Below are 20,012 nucleotides of genomic sequence, written 5' to 3'. Positions count from 1 at the left end.
GCCACGAGGTAATCTTCCTCTTACAGAGTTAATCCATCATGAATAGAGCTCTGTGACTTCTGCAGCGGCCAGTGTAGCTGACCCCATGGCCCCCTAAGCAGCTAGCCCTGGGGACCGCTGCTCAGGTGGCCCTGGAGACAGCCACACTGGCCGTAGCTGGAGCAGCTCTGCAGCCAGCCTCTTGGGCAGCCCCACAGCCAGCTGTTCTGGGGCCAGCCTCATCAGCTGCTGTTCTGGTGACCCCGGGCAGCTGGCCCTGGGGACCTCCTGAGCAGCAGCCAATGCAGGTGTCCCTGGAGGCTGCCTGAGCAGCGGTCCTGGAACAGCCACTGGCCCCACCCCCAGGGCTTCACCCCCCCCCACCACCCGCCACTGGTACTGCAGGCTCCTCTGCCGGGGTTCCCTCTGGCTGCTGGGGCTGTGGGCTCCCCACCGCCCCCACCAAAAAAGATTCAATCGTTCATATTTATGGTATAAGTCGTGAACAAGTCACTGGTCATGATTTTTTGTGTTTTGCCCGTGACCTGTCTGTGACTTTCACTAAAAATACCCATGATTAAATTGTAGCCTTAATCCTGAAGTTTTCAGGCCTCCCTTTTATTTTGAAGTCTAGACTTCTGGATTTCTATGTTCCGCTCTTTGGAGTTTTTACCCTAAATTCTAAATCCTCTCTCTTGGTATGTTGAAGTATTTCCTGCACCTCTACTTGACTGGGAAACCTTCAGAGTTGGTAGGTGGTTGGTTCTAATAAAATCTTTATTTCTCCATATTGAACCAAAATTTCCTTCTGTTGTCTGGGGACGGAAGAGGGTCCCTTTCAGTTGTGCCTGAGGGATTTAGGAGTACAAGTCCAGCTGGTTGAGGTGGTGGAGTCAGAGGGTGGGATATTTGCCAGTGAATGCCTTACTGCTAAAGGATGAACTAGCATTCGGCTGAGCCCTCAAGGGTTAACACGTTGTTAATGTAGCCTCCCACTCTACAAGGCAGCATGAATGGAGGGAGGAGAGACAGCATGGCAGAGAGAGACACGCTGTCTGTGTGTGTGTGAGAGCGAGAAACTCGCATTGCCCTTTTAAGTACACTGCCTTTTTTAAGTAGATCAGCAAATTGAGACAGCAGCTGCTGCCAGCAAGCTCCCTCCATCCTGAGCCCTGTCATTTCCCCCACATTCTGTAGAGGTGGGGCACAGGAGAGGTGGACACCCTGACAATAGCACCCTTCTTCCTCTGCACAGCAAGCAGGAGGCTCCTGGGAGCAGCTCCAAGGGAGAGGGCAGGAGCAGCACATGGCAATGGTGGTAGGGACAGCTGAACTGCCCGGCAATTGATAGCCTGCCAGGTGGCTGCCGCACAGGGAACTTAGGGGAGCTGACGGGGTCTGCCGGTCCACCCTGGTTCCAAGCCCCCACCAGCTAGCTCCAAGTTAGGAGTTACTGTAGGAGGCACTTTCATGGTTGCAAGGACAGATCCCTGTCCAGATCTGCCTGTAAAAGAAGGGGTCCCTTCCTGAGCCTGTCCAGGCCTTTGTGTACAGATCTGATGACTCTAGGACCTCTAAAGACCTGGAGGGTAAAGCCTGTAAGAAAATGGATCAGTTAGCGCTGTTGATGGCTTCAGCTCTGAAACACAAGGACCGATACCTACCAGCTCCATCCAGAAGTGTGGGACCTGATTCTTACTCTGTGCTGGCCCGTCCTTCAAAGGCCTGCCCCACTACAACTTCCCAAGATACATCCTAGCCATCAGTCCTGACTGTCGGAACGCCCCAAACACTGGGTCGTACAGACACCTACACTACGGCGGAGGATATTTTGCTCCCTTACCCTCTGTCTCCTCTCCGGCCCAGTCCTCCTGAGAGAGATTGCCACACTGGAGGATGAAACTGCATCTGCGACCTTAAAACATCTCCTCTCCAACTCCCAGGCAGGAGTACCCACCCTCTGGTACTGTCGGCTCCACCAATGGAGAGAGAGCAGTTCTTAGACTGAGTCGTTCACTCTGGCTGATCCATCATCTCCTATTGTAAATCTGAGCCCTGACAGGCAATCAGATCTGAACAGCATCGTGCCAAATATGACTTTCCTAGGGGCTGCTGGTACCTGATATCATGGGTTCCCTCCATCCAGTAAGTCCCTCCTTTTGGCCTTATCGGGGAGGTGCCCCAGCTCCATCCATGAATTATACCACAACTCTCCAATGTTGCATCCACTGATCTGTCAGAGGACGAGGAAGAGAACACTGATCTGAATCTGCAGGTATCAATAAGAACTAGGGCTGTCAAGCGATTTAAAAAAAATTGTGATTAATCGCATGATTAAAAATAATAGAATATCATTTATTTAAATACTTTTGGATGTTTTCTACATTTTCAAATATATTTCAATTACAACACAAAATACAAAGTCTAGACTGCTCATTTTATTTCTGATTACGAATATTTGCACTGTAGAAAAACAAAATAAATAGTATATTTCAATTCATCTAATACAAGTACTGTAGTATAATCTCTTTATAATGAAAGCTGTACTTAAAAATGGAAAATTATGTACAAAAAAAACTACATTAAAAAATAAAACCATGTAAAACTTTAGAACTTACAAGTCCACTTACCACTCAGTCCTACTTCAGCCAATCGCTCAGACAAACAAGTTTGTTTACAATTTGCAGGAGATGCTGCTGCCCACATATTGTTTACAATGTCACCTGAAAGCGAGAACAGGCATTCTCATGGCACTGTTGTAGCAGGCATCGCAAGATATTTGTGCCAGATGCACGAAAGAGTCATATGTCCCTTCTTGCTTCAACCACCATTCCAGAAGATATGCGTCTATTCTGATGACGATGGGTTCTGCTTGATACCGATCCAAAGCAGAGCAGACCAACGCATGTTCGTTTTCATCTTCTGAGTCAGATGCCACCAGCAGAAGGTTGATTTTCTTTTTTGGTGGTTCGGGTTCTCTAGTTTCCGCATGGGAGTGTTGCTCTTTTAAGACATCTGAAAGTATTTTGCACACCTCGTCCCCCTCAGATTTTGGCAGGCATTTCAGATTCTTAAACCTTGGGTCGAGTGCTGTATCTATTCTAAGAAATCTCATATTGGTACTTTCTTTGCATTTTGTCAAATCTGCTGTGGAAGTGTTCTTAAAACGAACATGTGCTGGGTCATCATCCGAGACTGCTAGAACATGAAATATATGGCAGAATGCAGGTTAAACCGAACAGGAGATATACAATTCTCCCCCAAGGAGTTCAGTCACAAATTTAATTAACACATTTTTTTTTAATGAGCATCGTCCGTGTTGAAGCATGTCCTCTGGAATGGTGGCTGAAGCATGAATGAATGAACATATGAATGTTTAGCATAGCACATAAATACCTTGCAACGCCAGCTACAAAAGTGCCATCCGAACACCTGTTCTCACTTTCAGGTGACATTGTAAATAAGAAGCAGTCAGCAGTATTTCCCGTAAATGTAAACAAACTTGTTTGAACAAGCGGTAGGATTCAGTGGACTTGTAGGCTCTAAAGTTTTACATTGTTTTGTTTGAGTGCAGTTATGAAATAAAAAAATCTACATTTGTAAGTTACACTTTCAAGATAAAGAGATTGCACTACAGTATTTGTATGAGGTGAATTGAAAAATACTATTTTACTTCATTTTTACAGTGCAAATATTTGTAATAAAAATATAAAATGAGCACTGTACACTTTGTATTAGAAATCAATATATTTGAAAATGTAGAAAAACATCCAAAATATTTAATAAATTTCAATTGGTATTCTATTTAACAATGCAATTAATCGTGATTAATTTTTTAATGAGTTTATTTTTTTGAGTTAATTGCATGAGTTAACTGGGTTTGACAGCCTTAATAAGAACCTCATCCTTGTCTCCTAATGAAGCTGTCATTCCATCCTCACCATCTCTGCCTGAGAAATATAGGCAGTACCAGTAGCTACTTCAGAGGATAGTCAGTGACCTCTGTATAGCATTGGATGAAGTTCAGGACTCTCAGCACTGGCTCCTAGCTGTTCTGCAGCCTACAGATCCAAGCAAGGTGGTGCTCCTGGTTAATGAGGCCAGCATGGAACCAGACCGAGTGGTCTGGCATACCCGAGCATCATGTGCCCTCACATCTAAGAAGGTGAGACACTATTTTGCCAAAGGGGCTGAACTTCTTTTCTCCCAAGTACCTAACTCCCAGGTTGTTCAGGTAGCCAGAGAGAGAGCTAGATGGCGGTGTGAGGTGAGAGGCAAAGTGTTGTCATGGGTCAAAAACTGGCTAGGAGACAGAAAGCAAAGTGTAGGATTAAATGATGAACTTAAACTTTTGCCATGATTAAACATGGGTGCAAGGGGGTCTCAAGTTTCCAAATGTCGTAGTGGAGCAGTAGCTCCGCTACAGTTAGGGTTGAGAGTTATTTGAAGGTGGGGATCTCAGACCGGCTACCTGCTCCTCTGGCCTTTGTGGTTCCAGAGGGGGGTGGGGCCCAACTGCTGCTGATGGCCCTGGGGGAGGGGGCTGCTGCTGCCCTCCCCTCCACCAGCTCAGTCACTACCCAGGAGGCTGTGGCCACATGAAAAGCCCCCTGATGACAATGGTGGCCGCATTTGAGAAACCGGCCCTTAGTAGTTTTCAGAGATTGTGTGTGTTCATGTTCCTTGCTCTCTGCTTGTGTTCTTCAAGGGCTTCTTTGAAGGTTTTGCCTGGAGACTAAAACTTCTGGTTTAAGAATGATACTTGAAAGCGCTCTAAAATCCACATGAAGATTCTGATTTTATTTTTGAAGTGTTTTCAAGGAAATCCACTTTATTTAATTTGAGAAGATGAAATACTTGAGGTCACAAGCAGTTAAGGTAAATGTAATCTTCCTGAACAATGGGAATCAGTTTGTCCAAACAGAATCAAGTCATTGGGGTCACTTGATCAAGGGATTCCTAAAAAAACAGTGTGCCTAACATGAGCTGCTACTAGCATTTCCACATTCTCTAGCTCTGTACCAAACGTTTTAAGAATATGGTGGTCAGACCCGGGGGTGGATGGGCAGGGAGCAGATGGGGAGAAGGATTTGGAGCATTGGAGAGAGAGGGACAGAGAGAGTGTGTGTGGGGGGGGGGGGAGGGTTGGGAGCATGAGGGTTTGGGGCCTGTCTCCTTTTCCAGCCCTTGCACCTTAGGTTTGTGTTCTGACCCAGCTGCTGAAGAGCCAGCACACTCCTAGACAACTACCCTGATTAGTTCAAACACGATTTTCAAAAAATTACAGTTTAATGGCTAGATCTTTGACGAGGGAACTGGGTGTCAAAAAAAAGTAGCTTTTCTGTGATACCTCAACAAATATTGTCGTGAGAGACCTTTGCTCTCTGGGAACACTGAAGCACTTACAGAAAAGAGCCATAAAGAGGAAAGCTGGGCACCTTCTGCTCCAGTGACATATTTGAGGGGGAAGGGAAGTAGACTCATTTCTGTCTTTCCCCTCTCCTACCTGATTTCTCCCCATGGCTTCTCCACCAGCCCAAGGGAGGGGGCTCTAGGTCTCCTTTTTCCTCTACTGTTCCCCCCCTTGGGGGAGGAACCAAGAAATACTCATTTCTCCATGCTGCTTCCAGTAGTGGGGAATGGGCTCCAGGCTGACCCTTCTTTCCTGCTCCTGTTGTTTCTAGGGGAAACGGGGAGGTCAGAGCAGTACAGGAGAGAGTGGGGAAGAAAGGAGGAGGTGACAAATGAAATTCAGTACTGATAAATGTGAAGTAATGCACTTTGGAGGGAAAAAATTGAACTGCTTATGCTTTTTAGGATTCTAAATTAACTGTACTACCACAGGTAAGGGACTTGAATGTCAATGAAGACTTCTGCTCAATGGGCAGCTGGAGTCAAATAGTAAACAATATGGTAGGATGCATAAGGAATGAGATGGTGAATAATAAGGAGAATACTATAAATCCTTTATATAAATCTGTGGTGCGGTCCCATATAAAATACTATATTTAATAATGAGCACCCAGGTCTCAAAAGGTTACTGCTGTATTCAAGGAGGTTCAGAAAAGGAGAACGGGAATTGTTGAGACAGCACAGGAAAAACTCCCATGAAGAGAAATTGAAAAAAAATTAGGAGCCTATCTTAGAAAGGAGGTGAATAAGAGGAGACATGGTAAAAGTATTTAAAATAATGAACGTAGATAGAGAGCTTCATTCACGCCTTATCTCATTACACAAGAACAAGGGGACATTTAATGAAATTGAAAGGTTGCAAATTCAAAAGCAATAAAAGGAAATGCTTTTTCACACAACATATAATTAAACTGTTGTGCTCTCTGCCATAGGAAGTTGATCTTAAGAACTGAAGATTCAAAAAGGGATTAGACACTTTTTATATTCACATCCAGAATATTAGAGTGTCAGTGTTTAGAAATTTAGTGGAAGGAATATTAAACCTTGTGCTTCAGTGCTTAAGCCAATCTTCAATTACTAGAAATCAGGATGAGATGTAATATAGGAGTCGCACCACTGCACACCTGCATATTTGTCTCATTCTTACACCTTGCTCTCGAGCTTTTGGTGCTGACCACTGGGTCAGACAGGATATTGGACTCAATATGCCTTTGGTCTGATCCAGTCTGGTGATTCCATGTTTCTAACATGGAAGTAATTGTCTATAAGGAATATGCTTTCATAGAAAATTTTTATTTGTAAACTACTCCTGGGGGAAATCTGCACCTCTGTGTGTATGCAGAATTCATGTCCCTACAGATTTCTTTGCTTCCCTGCAGAAAATGAGAGGGAAGCAAAGAGAAGCTGTAAGAATGGTCATACAACTCTCCCCAGCAGCCGATGGAGAGATAAATCACTGCAGAGGGACAGGACAGGACTGGGGTCACCCCCAACCGGTGGCTCCTACCCTGCTCTGGACTCAGCTGCTAGTACGGGTTGGGGAGGATGGGACTTATTCTTCCCCTGCATGGACCAGCTGGGGCAAGGCAAGATGCAGCCCCAGAAATCTCCTTGACTGCAGGAAGCTCCGTACCCTTCCACCTCCCCACTTCCTGCCCCCATCACTCCTCGCCTATGGGGCGGGGGAATCCCTGTACAGGGAGCTGCTCCCCTCTCCACCTGATCTCTCTCCCTCCCTGCCCCGCCAAGCCCTCAGCATCCAGAACGCCCACTGCACCTGTACCACTGCCAAGCCGCCCCACACACACATCTGGACCCCAACCCCTGCACCTAGATGGCCCCTGCACTCAAACCTCCACCCCGATGAGACTCCCGACGAGTCCCCCGCACCTGGATCCCCATCCCAGTGAGCCACAACCAGCTTCACCCAGACCTCCACCCCACCAAGTCCCAGTCCCTCTGCTGAGCCCCAACTACCTTCACCTGGACTCCCCTGCAGAGTCCCATTGCCCCACACCTGGACCCCCACATTGAGCCACCCATACCCAGATTGTCCCACACAGAACCCTCTCACACCACATCTGGTTTACACACACACACACCACACACACACACTCCCTCCCTACTTGGATTCTGCTGAGCTGAACCTGTTTGCCCCACACCCAGATTGAAAGCCGTGGGTGGGTGAGAGTCTCTGTCCCTCTTGCTTACTATCTTGGTGCACCTGGCATGAAGACGTAGGGCCCTGGGGTGTTTGTGGGGCAGGCCCGACCCTTGCATTGTGTCCTGGTCGGGTGCAGTTCTCCGCCGAGTCTGGGTCGAGGGAGGAAAGAGGGGCGCTGCAGTGTCATCTTGCACTTCTGTGCAGCCATTGGCCTGTGCTCCCCACTGCCATGCTGGAGCTTCCACATTTATTTATTGACAAATAAAATATGCAAAATTTTGTAGAACTTTAAAATATTGTGCACAGAATTTTTATTATTTTTTTGGTGCAGAATTCCCTCAGACTGGGTGTCTCACTTTCACTCTCTCACACACATTATATCAATCAAATTAATTAGGAGCTAGAGCAGCCCAAGCCATTATTTGAGAGAAAGCTCCCATCACTCAAGGAGAATCAGCCAATCTATAATTAGAAATTCTCATGCTACCAACTGGCTAGATCCTCTGAATGCTCCCACATCTTTCTGACCTGGTGCCATAGACCCTCAGAATTTCATGAGTGCCCTACTTTGAGTTTTGCTTTCCACACCAGGCACGATATCCTGTTGCTGAAAGGAGGAACAGAGACCTGCATGCTTTGCACGTCAGTAATCCAACCAAGTTATGTTAACCTTTTGTCGCATTTACATCTCAAAGTATTTTTGTTCCTCCCATCAACCCTGTCACCCTTAGACAAAACTGTGATAGGATAGGACTTTTACAAACTGGGATCCAGAGCTAGTGTTAATGTGTTAGAAAACTTCCTTTTCTGTCAATCAGATAACTAATTGACTAGAAACTAGGCCATAAGATATGAAAAGAGGTGTGGGTGGGTGTGTGTGTGTGTGTGTGTGTGTTGCAAAACCACCAGCACAGTTGGCAGCACGCTATTTGATAGTTCAGTTTTTATGCCTTTTCAAGCCTTAACTTCTCTTGAGACTATGTTCTCATCACTAAGGTGGTCTTCGTTCATTGATAGGGACACTAACAGTAGCAGTACAAGGTTCCATGCGCTTCCTGACCGCTGTTGGTAGTCTGTACATACCTATGGTCTCACGTTCCATCAGTTTGGCATATTCAATGAATACTAAATTCACAGTATGTTTATATTAACTATTTATAGCTTATTGTGTGTAATGTATATGAATTGGGGCTGTCAAACAATTAAAAAAATTAATCCGTTTTAATCACACTGTTAATAGAATACCAGTTGAAATTTATTATAAATATTTTTGGATGTTTTTCTACATTTTCAAATATATTGATTTTTAATTACAACAAAGAATACAAAGAGTACAGTGCTCACTTTATTATTTTTTACTACAAATATTTGCATTGTAAAAGGATAAGCAAAAGAGATAATATTTTTCAATTCACACCATACAGGTACTGAAGTATGATCTGTTTATCATGGAAGTGCAACTTACATATGTAGATTGTTTTGTTTTTGAGTGTAGTTATGTAACATAAACAATGTAAAACTTTAGAGTCTACAAGTCCACCCAGTCCTACTGCTCTTTCAGCCAATTGCTAAGGCAAACAAGTTTGTTTACATTTACAGGAAATAATCTTTTTTTTACAGTGCACATATTTTAACTAAAAATAATAATATAACATGAGCACTGTACACTTTGTATTGTAATTGAAATCAATATATTTGAAAATGTAGAAATACATCCAAAATATTTATAATAAATTTCAATTGGTATTCTATTATTGTTTAACAGTGCGATTAAAACCGTGATCAATTTTTTGGAGTTAATTGTGTGAGTTAAATGGGATTAATTGACAGCCCTAATTGGAATCAAATGTGTATATAATAATGCAGACTTATTAGTATAGGTTAGAAATCTGAATGAAGAGAATGTAAAATCAGGAACCATCCGCTATTGAGAAATCCACGATTACACAGGCTTCTTTGTTCAACTTGTGTTTAGTCTGTATGAAAAGGAATTTAATAGGAACGAGTGAGCTCTCCTAGTTTGTATACAGAAGAGCTGTAAAGGTTTTGTGAAAGCTGTGACAAAACTAGCATCCCTGAGGAGGAGTGGTTGTGCATTTTCTTTCACAGCACAGAATGCTTGTTGTCACCCCAGTAACATTACAAATGGGAAAGTCTGACGGAAGTATTAGTGATGTATTGGAGGGCCAGCGTGTTCCTTTTCAACTGCTAAAGCTCTCTATTGTAGAGATAGGGTAGCTGCCACAAGTTAGTTTTTCCTTCAGTGAGAGAGAGAAAGAAAAACCCTGAAATCATTACAGGTGCATAGCTGAATCACAGCAAACAGCTTGCCAACAAGACTTGTTTGCTTAAAACAAAACAAAAAAGCTAGGCCAGCTCTTGGTCAAGAGTTATGAAATCCTACACTAAGTCTGCTTTATCCAAGGAGTCTGGAGTCAGCTGTTCATCTTGTGCTTAAACATGTGCCGAAGAACACTATGGAAGTCTATAATGCACATCTAAGGACCTCCAAGGATTTTTTTTTTTCCCCTTGTACTGTCTCCCCAGGCCCAGTAATATGGGGTACTTGGCTGAAGTTAGACCTTAAATGACTGATTTGTACTATTGGCGTTTAGGGAAGGAGCAGAAACATTTTTTTTCCCCAAACTAGGGGCTCACAAGCTTTTTGTATTGTAGCTGTGGAACTGGAAAATTTGTCTTCCAGGCGCTTCAAGGGCAGCTACCTAAAGATACCAGTTGCCTTAGTCACCAAGTGTATCTTTTTGATTTGTTTTGGGAAACCTCCAAGTACAATAAAACGCCCTTTCTTTGAGTTTGTCCTCTTCCCCAAGGGTATTCAGATTTTCATGTTGGCTGTAGGCCCACCAGCAGAAAGAGTGCATTTATAATCCCCTGTTCCTCAGTGATTAGCTTATAAAAGCAAAGTCCTATCCAAGTTCGTCAAAACTTTATTTATCCTTGAAATAAATTTTGTCCTTGATACTTCTCTGGAGTAAATTGAGGCAAACTGTTTTAGCTATTGTGGTAATACCTAGTAAATGTGAAAAACATGCTTGTCAGTATGTGGCAAGGTGAACTTTAGCAGAAGTAAACATACAGCTGATTCTTTGCACATACCCTTTTGGATACTGTTTTAGTCTCTAGGATTCCCTTAACCAGCATAAAAATGGCTTGCAAAATTATTTTGTCTTGGTGATTTGACATCTGTTTTTCTTACTGGTGAGTGAAATAGCACTTGTATTTTTGTTTTTCACCATCATGTTAAAAAGTGGCAGATGTGGGGTTGAGAGGGTTCTACCTGGCCTGGTAAACTTTCATGACTTTCTTGAAGTGTCTGAGAATCTATAACTGAGAGCATGTGTATGTCTCTCCACTTTAAATAAAGCTGAGCAGTTTGTCAGTGTAGGCAGTAACCGTCAAGATGACAACTGTTCACTAATGAAAAATGCTTTGCTTTTAGTGTGGGCATTTTGGGTCCTTCAACACTGTGTCCTTGATCCAGTAAGGAAGAGCTTAGGGTAGTAAACAGCCCAAGTAGAGATAAAGATCCAATCCTGGAAACGTGAATGCCCAGTGCAGGCTATAGTACAACAAATCAGATTTTTTTTTTTAAGGGTTTGGCGTCGTTTCCCCAAAGTTCTTTTGCTCATGAGACTATGCAGCCTCACTATTCACAGTAAGAAAAGGAGTACTTGTGGCACCTTAGAGACTAACCAATTTATTTGAGCATAAGCTTTCGTGAGCTACAGCTCACTTCATCGGATGCACTGTTCAGTGTTGATTGTCCTGAAGATGATGAAATGAGGCATGATTGATGGAGAGCTTAGATTATGTTGAAAGCCATAAAGTAGACTTGCTGGGCTTGAATTTGGGGTTACCTTTTTCTTTTAAATCCTCACTCACTTCTGTATCTTTGCCAGCTTAATTTTTTAAGTAATTTTCTGTTCACTGTCGACCAGGCTACAAAGTTAGTCTCAAGCAATGAGTATCCATATCTAGTTAACTCTCTACTCTCCTTAAGACCAGGATTTAAAGAATACTATTTCAAAGTTGTTACATATTTTGAGATCGGTTTTAAGAGCTGTAGCTCACGAAAGCTTATGCTCAAATAAATTTGTTAGTCTCTAAGGTGCCACTATTTTCTTTTTGTGGATGCAGACTAACACGGCTGCTACTCTGAAAAATGTTGCCCCTGTGAATATCCTGATTCTGATGTTCCATTCCAGTGAGGACTTTCCTTTTTTTACCTCTGTTATGGTAAACTTTTGGGGAAGACTTGTGTGACTGCTGTACGTGCACTTAAGTACTACAGCAATGTAAGCAGTATAAAAATCCTAGGTATATTTTTAGCCACCATCCAAGTAATTGCAGGGCTTTCTTCTCTTAGAGAGAGACTACAGAATGGTCTGTAGTCTAGATCTGATCTAAATGTTTAACTGTGGTTACTACTTAGAACCTCATAATCCTGTGTTGGCCTTCTCTCTGAATCCAGAGTTTGGCTTCTGTTTCCTGGCACCCCAGGAACCGTGATCTTTGCTTTCTCTGCTCTGGGCTCTGGCCACACTTAAAAATAAATAAATTAAAATCCTTAGGATTAAGCTGCAGCAATATCCTCTTTGTAAATTGTTTGTAGGATGCTGAACTGCTACAGTTGCTGCCTTTCAGAAAAGACTTAACCATTGGTAGAGATTAATATACTTCCATGTTTTAAAAGAAGTGAGTGTAAAAATGCCATCACTTTTCTTCAGCAGATTTAGTCTTTGTGCATTTTTGGTTCTTTACTTTACTAGCAAAAAAGCCTTTATTCTCCCACAACTCTGGGTGCCTTGTGGTGCTAAGTAAAGTCTCTTCTGTCTCACATCAGTGGAGTTGTTACTAAAATTGCAGTTGCACAGTCTTTTTGTTGATTATGCAGGAATCTGAAACAACACTACTCTTTGTATTATAGGTTGAGTTTACAGAACCTGTAGTTGGGAGGGGGGAGATCGGGAAGGGGAGTGATCTTGTAAATGGAGCAAATTTCACTTCCTAATGCCACTTTTGCCAATCTAAATGCTCATCTTTATCACAAAAGATGTTAAATCCCTGAATATGTAGTGTGCCTGTGAACTGTTCATTTAAAAGACATTGTCAACTTGAAGTCTAATCACTTTAAAACTACTTCTGTTTTTTTTTTTTAAGGTACTATGCCATCTCTTCAGTTTCCCCTACCAATGTTATGGTATTTACAACTCACTTTCATATTTTTAAAATGTGTATATTTTTCCCCCTGTTGTGTGGATTGGTGGAAAACCCACACAGATGGGCAGAAGATGATGAATGGCTGAAGGAGAAACAGTGAAACTTAGCTATATATAAAGTGCCAGGAAATACACAAAGCAAAACTGAAAAATATTCTCTAATCTTTCTTATAGTAATCTTAGTTGTTTTGTTAGAAACTTTCAGAAAAGAGGTTTAGTTTATTAAACAGTTTCAGTATCTCACCTAGGAGGTGGCTGAATTTCAGTGGTGAAGGATTGAGGCTCTATGAATTTGTGATTTCAAAACAAAAACACCAGAATATCTAAAATATCGAATGTTATCTGTTATTAGTGACAAACATCATTACTCTTTGGTGTCTGTCTGTATTAGCTTTTATATTTTTTGAAATCGCTTAATTATCTCTTGCATGCATTGAACCAAAGGGATATTTAGTGTAACATTTTAAGTGAACTTTATTTTGTAATATGTTAAATTTAATAATGTAAAAGTAAAATATCTTTTTAAGTTGTATTTTGTAAAGTATTTATTACTTGCATTATTTCTTTATAATTACCTGATTGATGGGTCCATCAATTAGGTAAACCAGAGAGGTTTATGCCAGACACATAGGGTATGTCAACACTGCAAAAGAAGATCTATGACTTGGGCTCTTGCGATGGGGCAAAAAATCCTCCCTTGCCAGGTCTCAGAGGACAGGCCTGAGTCCAAACGTCTACACTGCTATTTTCAGTTGACCCAAGCTCTAATACTCACTGCTGCATGTTGTCTCTTGCAGTGTAGAGGTACCCATACTTCTGCCACTTAGTATGAGGGGAAGCAGAGCCAAATGGCTAGCATAAAATGCTCTCTCTGGCTTACCTCTGAACTGTACAACTCTGAGAAGGGTCAAGCAGCAAACCTTTGAAACAGTGACTCTTAAGTTTCTTCTGAAACTTACTCGGATCCTTATGGTCACCATCTGTTGACGAACATCTCCTCCTTGCCGAGGCTTTGCTTAGCATGCTTGCTGGAATTCTTGAACACACTCAACAGCACAACTAGTGTGTAGAGCCATCAAGTAGGGAAGAGTTGAGATTTTTTTTTTTGCCCTGAAAAATGGGCAGCAATGGTCCACATCTACTTGAAGAGAGAAGGTATTCTCTTCAACTATAGGGATTTGTGTGGTTGGTTGCAGAGCACAAGAAGGTGTTGTGGCACTATTAGCTAGCAAAGTTTACTTTAGGATGGACAAACCCCAGAAAAGATGCTATTCTCGTAGGAAAGGTGTTTCAAAGTAGTTTTCTTTAGTTAAAGAACTGAGGATAAACTAAAACTTGAAGGAAACCTTTATCGCTTTTTTTCCCTCTCGTTTTAGGGTTCGGTCAATGGTGTGCTGCTAGTGACGCCAAATAACATAATGTTTGATCCACATAAAACTGATCCAATGGTCCAAGAGAACGGCTGTGAAGAGTATGGCATCATGTGTCCAATGGAAGAAGTGATGTCAGCTGCTCTGTATAAAGAAATTGTGGACAGCAAAATAAAGGATTCGTTACCCATGTAAGATAGACTAGTATTTGTAAAACTTGGCAAAAAGTTGTATAGCATCTGCATTAGTAACTATATAATAAAACAGAGTAAACTTTTTTTGAGAATATCAAAGATTAACTTGGAGAGACCTGGAAAACTGCTTTATTATTTTCATTTTCTTGGTTTATTGTATGTTCTACATACATCAAATGAATTATAGCTTCCTTATCTCCTGGGCATCATCAACTATTTAGAAAGTTAGCATTTGGCAATAATTAATATATTTTTGCCCCATATTTACAATTGCTTTCCTATTCTAATGGTTAACAAACTAACTGTTTGATGGTGACCACTGCAAAACACAGTAGTTTTGAAATGGCCCGAAATCTTTGAGTAATTTTAGATAGAAATCTTAGTTATATGCTTCATGGTTGACTTCCAAAGAAGCAAACGTGCCTCTTTTTTTTTTTTTTTTTTTTTTGGTGAAGTATAAACGGGACTGAATTTTTTTTCTGCCTCTTTTTTTTTTTAAAGTAGTGTCAGGAATACAGTGAACAGCAAAATAAAGGATTCATATCTATATAAATGCTGGAGCACTGGAAAATGGAGCAGGATCTTTCTCACCCTAAAGTCAATTGATGTATAAAAGGAGTCTGAAGCTTAAGCAAAGAGCCTTTTTCCTAAATGTTCATTATGTAATAAGCGTGGGGCTTTTTAGTTTTTGTTTATAAAGCTTTAAATCGTCTGTCCCCAAATTCCTTCCTCTCAATTTCTTTGGGTTTATTTTAGTCAATTGGTGTTATCCTGCTAGTTCTCCAGTTGTCCATATTTTGATCAAAAACAGAGTAAATGAGACCTGACTATCTTAACATTAAAACAAGCAGAACTTTTTAAAAAATCGGGCTACTCTTAGAAATCATAAAACAGAAGGGCACAAACACTTTACAGGGTATCTTTTTAGGCTGTTTACCTCCTATGTGTAACTCTTTCAAAAGTGCCTTGTTAACGAATTAACATATATTCTTGTGTTGTAAGTCAAAGGTAAAGCAATACTGTGTCTTTGAAAAAATGCCAGAGGAAGATAACCCGATGATGTGGATCAAAATGCCATCTGTAACATCTGTTCAAATGTATTTTTTTCAAACCACGTACATTTTCAGAGAGAAAACTGACGTTAGACTTTGGCTGTGGCTACACTACAGAGCTTACAGCGGCGCAACTGCGCTGCTGTAGCACTGCGAGTGCAGATGCTCTAAGCTGACGGGAGAGCTCTCCTCTTTATTTAATTATCCCAGCCCCTGCGACTGGGTGTAACTGTGTCGGGGGGAAGAAGCTCTCCCGCCAACATAGTGCTGTCCACACAAGCGCTTAGGTCAGTGTAACTTGTGTGTGCGGGTGTGTGTTCCAAGACGTATTAACTTTGAAATCCACTTCTTTAAAAATCTACTGTAAAACAACATGCCAAAGATCCTGAGAAATCTGAGCTGTAGACTTTGTTTTTTCTGTCACAAGTTCTGTAAACCAAAAGAATGAAAATGGGGGTTTAGAATTTGTGGCTCACTCTGTTAGAGTAAATCAGGGTTTATGCAAGAAGTCTGCAACTCTGCAGTCAAAAATTTAAGCCAAAAATTTCAAAACTGGATATTATAAAACTAGGCAACTTGCTTTCATCTTTATGGTGTCAAAATAAGTACTTCCTAAAAATCAGGTGTGTGCATACAGATATGGAGTAGGCACTTGAGTGTGAATATTTCGGTCTTAGAGTGCTAACATACTCAAAATTCATTGTTCGTGAATAGAGCTGGGCAGGAAATGGTTTTCCTGTCCTGGGAAAATATTTGGGATTTAAAAAAATGTTACTGTCCCTTTATTGGGGTGAAAAGTTGAAATCATGAAAATTTTCACAAATTGACAAGCCAGAAAATTGAGTTCAGGTCACTTAAAACATACTACCATATTTCAATTTTCACCATTTAAATTTAAAAATTTTCCCCTCTAATAGTCTTAAATTTAGAAACAAAGTAGATTCATACCAAGAAACTTGAATTATTTGTTTAGAAAATATCAAAATGGGCCACTTCAATTTAATTTAAAAAAAAAAAGTTTCAAGTGAAGAAATTTATGGAAGTCATCCCATAGCAGTGAAAAGTCTTGGTTTCAACGAGTCAGTGTTTTTTGACTGAAAAATAATTTACCAAACATTCCCAACCAGCTCTCTACTTGAACGGCACTTGAATGTTGGGCAGAAGGGGAGCGATATAAGTACCTACAATGAAATTTGCAATTCAATTTCCTTTATTCTCTACCTCTACCACCAGATGCTCCCTCTTTGCTCTACAAGTTAAGTAATGGGTCTCAAGAACCCAGGAAATACCCTTATAATTTTGCCCAAGGAGACGTTCTGCAGCATGGTAAAATAGGGACAGTCAGGCTACACAATTGCTGGTACGTTGAGATGCACTTGTCTAGCTATGCTGCATTCTCTGTGGCTCTAAAAGACTTTGGAAGCCAACCAGAAACAATGTCCTCTGGACAAACTGAATTATAGGGCTTGTAATGACATAGAGGTGGTATAAAGAAGCTATAAAAATGACCCAAAATGTCTCATGAAAATTGAGTCTCTTTATAGCAAATTTAACTGTGCTGCGTAATTGGGAGGAGAAAGGGAGAGTTGTGAAATCTCCCAGTAGATCTTTGTTGAGAAGTCCTTCCTGATATTTAAGAAAGTCTGGCTTCAGTTTCATCCTATTACTCCTAGTTCAGAGCACCTTATATTGTTGTTAACATTTCTTTCCCTTCTTAGTGTTTGTTTGTGCTACTGTGTCACTCTCCCAACCCTAGTTAGAGAAAGCTATATGTATTTAACTCTTATTTTTTCCTAGTGAGTTAATATCTCTAGCCCCTCAATCATTTTATTTTTTTCTTTGATAAGTGGGTGGGAGGTTCCGTGCCTAATAATGAATTGCTGAGAACTGAATGCAGTATTTCAGGTGTGGTCTCTTCAGAGCTGAGTTAGATGGGGACTGTCATCTCGATGCTGCTTTGTTATTGCCCGAAATCACTTCTGCCTACATATGAATCTTTGGTGTACTTTGCTGAGTTTTCCAAAGCATTGCTGTTTTCCAGGTTTCTCTGGAATGACTGTTTCATCATAATATTCAGAGTTGCACTTCATCTTTCTTTCTGTGCTTGACACCTAAGTCATATTAGTGTTTCTTCAGCCTCATGTTTTTACAACATTTCAAAATTTAAACTTGTTTGTTTATAGCGTATCAGATGTTTTAGATGTGTTTACAACTGGAGCCAGTCCCTGAATCAGGCAGCTGAAGCTCAGAAAGTCATAAAGAACTGAGTGATGATCCAGTCGTTTTCCTATTCATTTTAAGAAATTGGACGAATCCTCTCAAGTTTACTAGCCATTCAGCCTGAATGCAGTGTCATTGAATAGCATTGTGGACTAACAGAACTCCCAATAAGACTAATAGGACATACAGTAACTCCCCACTTAACATCCTCTCCCTTAACGTTGTTTTGATCTTACGTCCCTGCTCCATTACAGAACGTGCTGTTTAAAGTTCTGCAATGTTCTGCTATAACGTCATTTGGCTGCCTGCTTTGTCCACAGCTGGCAGACCCCCGATCAGCTCCCCTGCGCGCCCCCCCCAGCACCTCCCGCCTGCTGGCAGACCCCGCACGCGGGTCAGTGCCTTCCCACTCCTCCCAACGCCTCCTGCCTGCAGCAATCAGCTGGTTTGCAACATTCAGGAGGGAGGGGGAAGGAGCGAGGACTCAGCGTGCAGGCTCCCCCTGCCTCCTGAATGCCACAAACCAGCTGATTTGCTGCGGGCAGGAGGCAGGGGAGGGATGGGGGAGGAGCGAGGATGAGGCATGCAGAATAAAGGGAACAGCCGGGGGAGAAGAGGCGGGTTATGGGTGGAGGCCTGGGGGAGGGGATGGAGTGGGCAGGCCGAGGGTTGATCCCCTTTGCCCCTGGTGCTTGCACAGTAGGGGAAGCTGCAGCTGCTGCTACACAATGTGCTTCTCCTAGCCTATGGCACCTTCAGCCTCTTTGCCTGCCTCATTGTCTGCAGAGCCAGTGGGTTGTGCCTGTGTGGGGTAAGGCGGGGGCACCTCCCATTGCTTCATACTCAGTAATGATTATTGTAGTATTAAATTGTTTCTTTTAAATTGTTTAAAACTTATGCCTGTATTAAGTTTTGTTTAAAATGTACATAATGCCTTTTTTCTGGCCAAAAAAAAAAATTCCCTGGAACCTAACACCAACTCCTCCCCCTTCACCCCCCCCCCCATTTATATTAATTCTTATGAAGAAATCTGATTCGCTTAACATTGTTTCGCTTAACGTCACATTTTTCAGGAACATAACTACAGTATTAAGTGAGGAGTTACTGTATTCCCAGTATGTTCATTGGGCCAGTATAATAATCTACATATTTACACATAGCAAAAGTACCTTAAAAGAAACATCTGTATAGGCTTGAGAAGATTTTTCAGATATTGGCTCTGGAATCTCATTTCTTTTGTTACTGGTTCCCAAATGTAAATACTGCAGCTGGCAAGCTGATTTTTCTTTTACTATTACATTATTTTTTCCTAGTGACTGAGCTCAGAATTACACATTTACAAAGTAAGATGGCTTCAGAGGCATTTATGTTCAGATCCATAACTCCTGGAGAGAGGACGCTTTTCATGTTCTATAGTCTATATGCTTCGTCACCTTACAGTTTGTGGAATTAAAAAAGGAATATGTAAAAATTCACACCTGCCTTCTGTAAAATCCTTGTGTGTCATGTTGCTATCTTAGTTGTAAACATCTAAATAGAACCCAAACCTCTGGCAGCCCCATTACTATAGCGGCAATCCAAATGCTGCTATGCTATGGCTCCTGAAAAAGTGAGTCATGTTTGTAAAATCGCAGCAGCATGAGACTCAAATTAAAAAAAATCTTTATCTGGAGCTGTGGTAGCAGTAGCTAAATTAGATTAGCAAACTATTTAATTTGGTTAAAGATCGCTTCTGATTGGCTTTCCTATTTCTCATTTATTTCTGCTTCTGCAGATTCTCTCCCGATTATCTACTTGAAGAATTGCTTTCCCCCTCCTCGTCATTTCAAAAACTCATTCAATTTTGTAAGCTTCAACAATAAAAATCTGAGACCTTGCACCAACTTTCTTATTTGTAAGGAATTTAGAATTCACAAAAGCTAAAGGGCTCATGTCAGTCTGTGTAGGCGTGAGGCATCTTTTGATTTAGTTAAGATCAAATATATGCTGAGGCTTGCAAGGAATATATTTAGCAGTATTTATATTCCATATAGATTTTGGTGACTGAGCATTAAGATTGCTTAAATGCATTTCCTATCAGTAACTAAAAAATTGAGGAAATTGTCAGTTTAGTACATTACCATCCAAACACACTTTAATTCATAGTTACTACCTAAGCATTATAAGGCCATGTCTACACTTACCAAGGCTCAACACTGCTGTGATCAATGCAGTGGGGGTTGATTTAGCAGGTCTAGTGAAGACCCGCTAAATTGACTGCAGAGCACTCTCCAGTCAACTCCAGTATTCTACCAGAACAAGAGGAGTAAGGTAAGTCGACACGAGACCATCTCCCATCGACGCAGCTCGGTGTAGACACCGCAGTAAGTCGACCTAAACTA

The 20,012-nt window shown here is 41.6% G+C and overlaps 1 protein-coding gene across 4 annotated transcripts in view; it reads left to right on the top strand.

Moving 5' to 3' along the window:
* OXR1 (oxidation resistance 1) overlaps positions 1–20,012 on the top strand; it is a 471,185-nt gene that overhangs the window by 379,015 nt on the left and 72,158 nt on the right. For all 4 annotated transcript variants that reach the window (XM_073330327.1, XM_073330325.1, XM_073330328.1 and 1 more), the window contains exon 8: positions 14,172–14,356. In XM_073330327.1, coding sequence (XP_073186428.1) covers positions 14,172–14,356 — 185 coding nt within the window. The remainder of the gene's footprint in view (positions 1–14,171; positions 14,357–20,012) is intronic.

Source organism: Lepidochelys kempii, chromosome 2, assembly GCF_965140265.1.
Source record: "Lepidochelys kempii isolate rLepKem1 chromosome 2, rLepKem1.hap2, whole genome shotgun sequence".
NCBI classification, from domain to species: domain Eukaryota; kingdom Metazoa; phylum Chordata; order Testudines; family Cheloniidae; genus Lepidochelys; species Lepidochelys kempii.
Note: the sequence above shows the minus strand (reverse complement) of the source record. Positions and strands in the feature narration are given on the sequence as shown.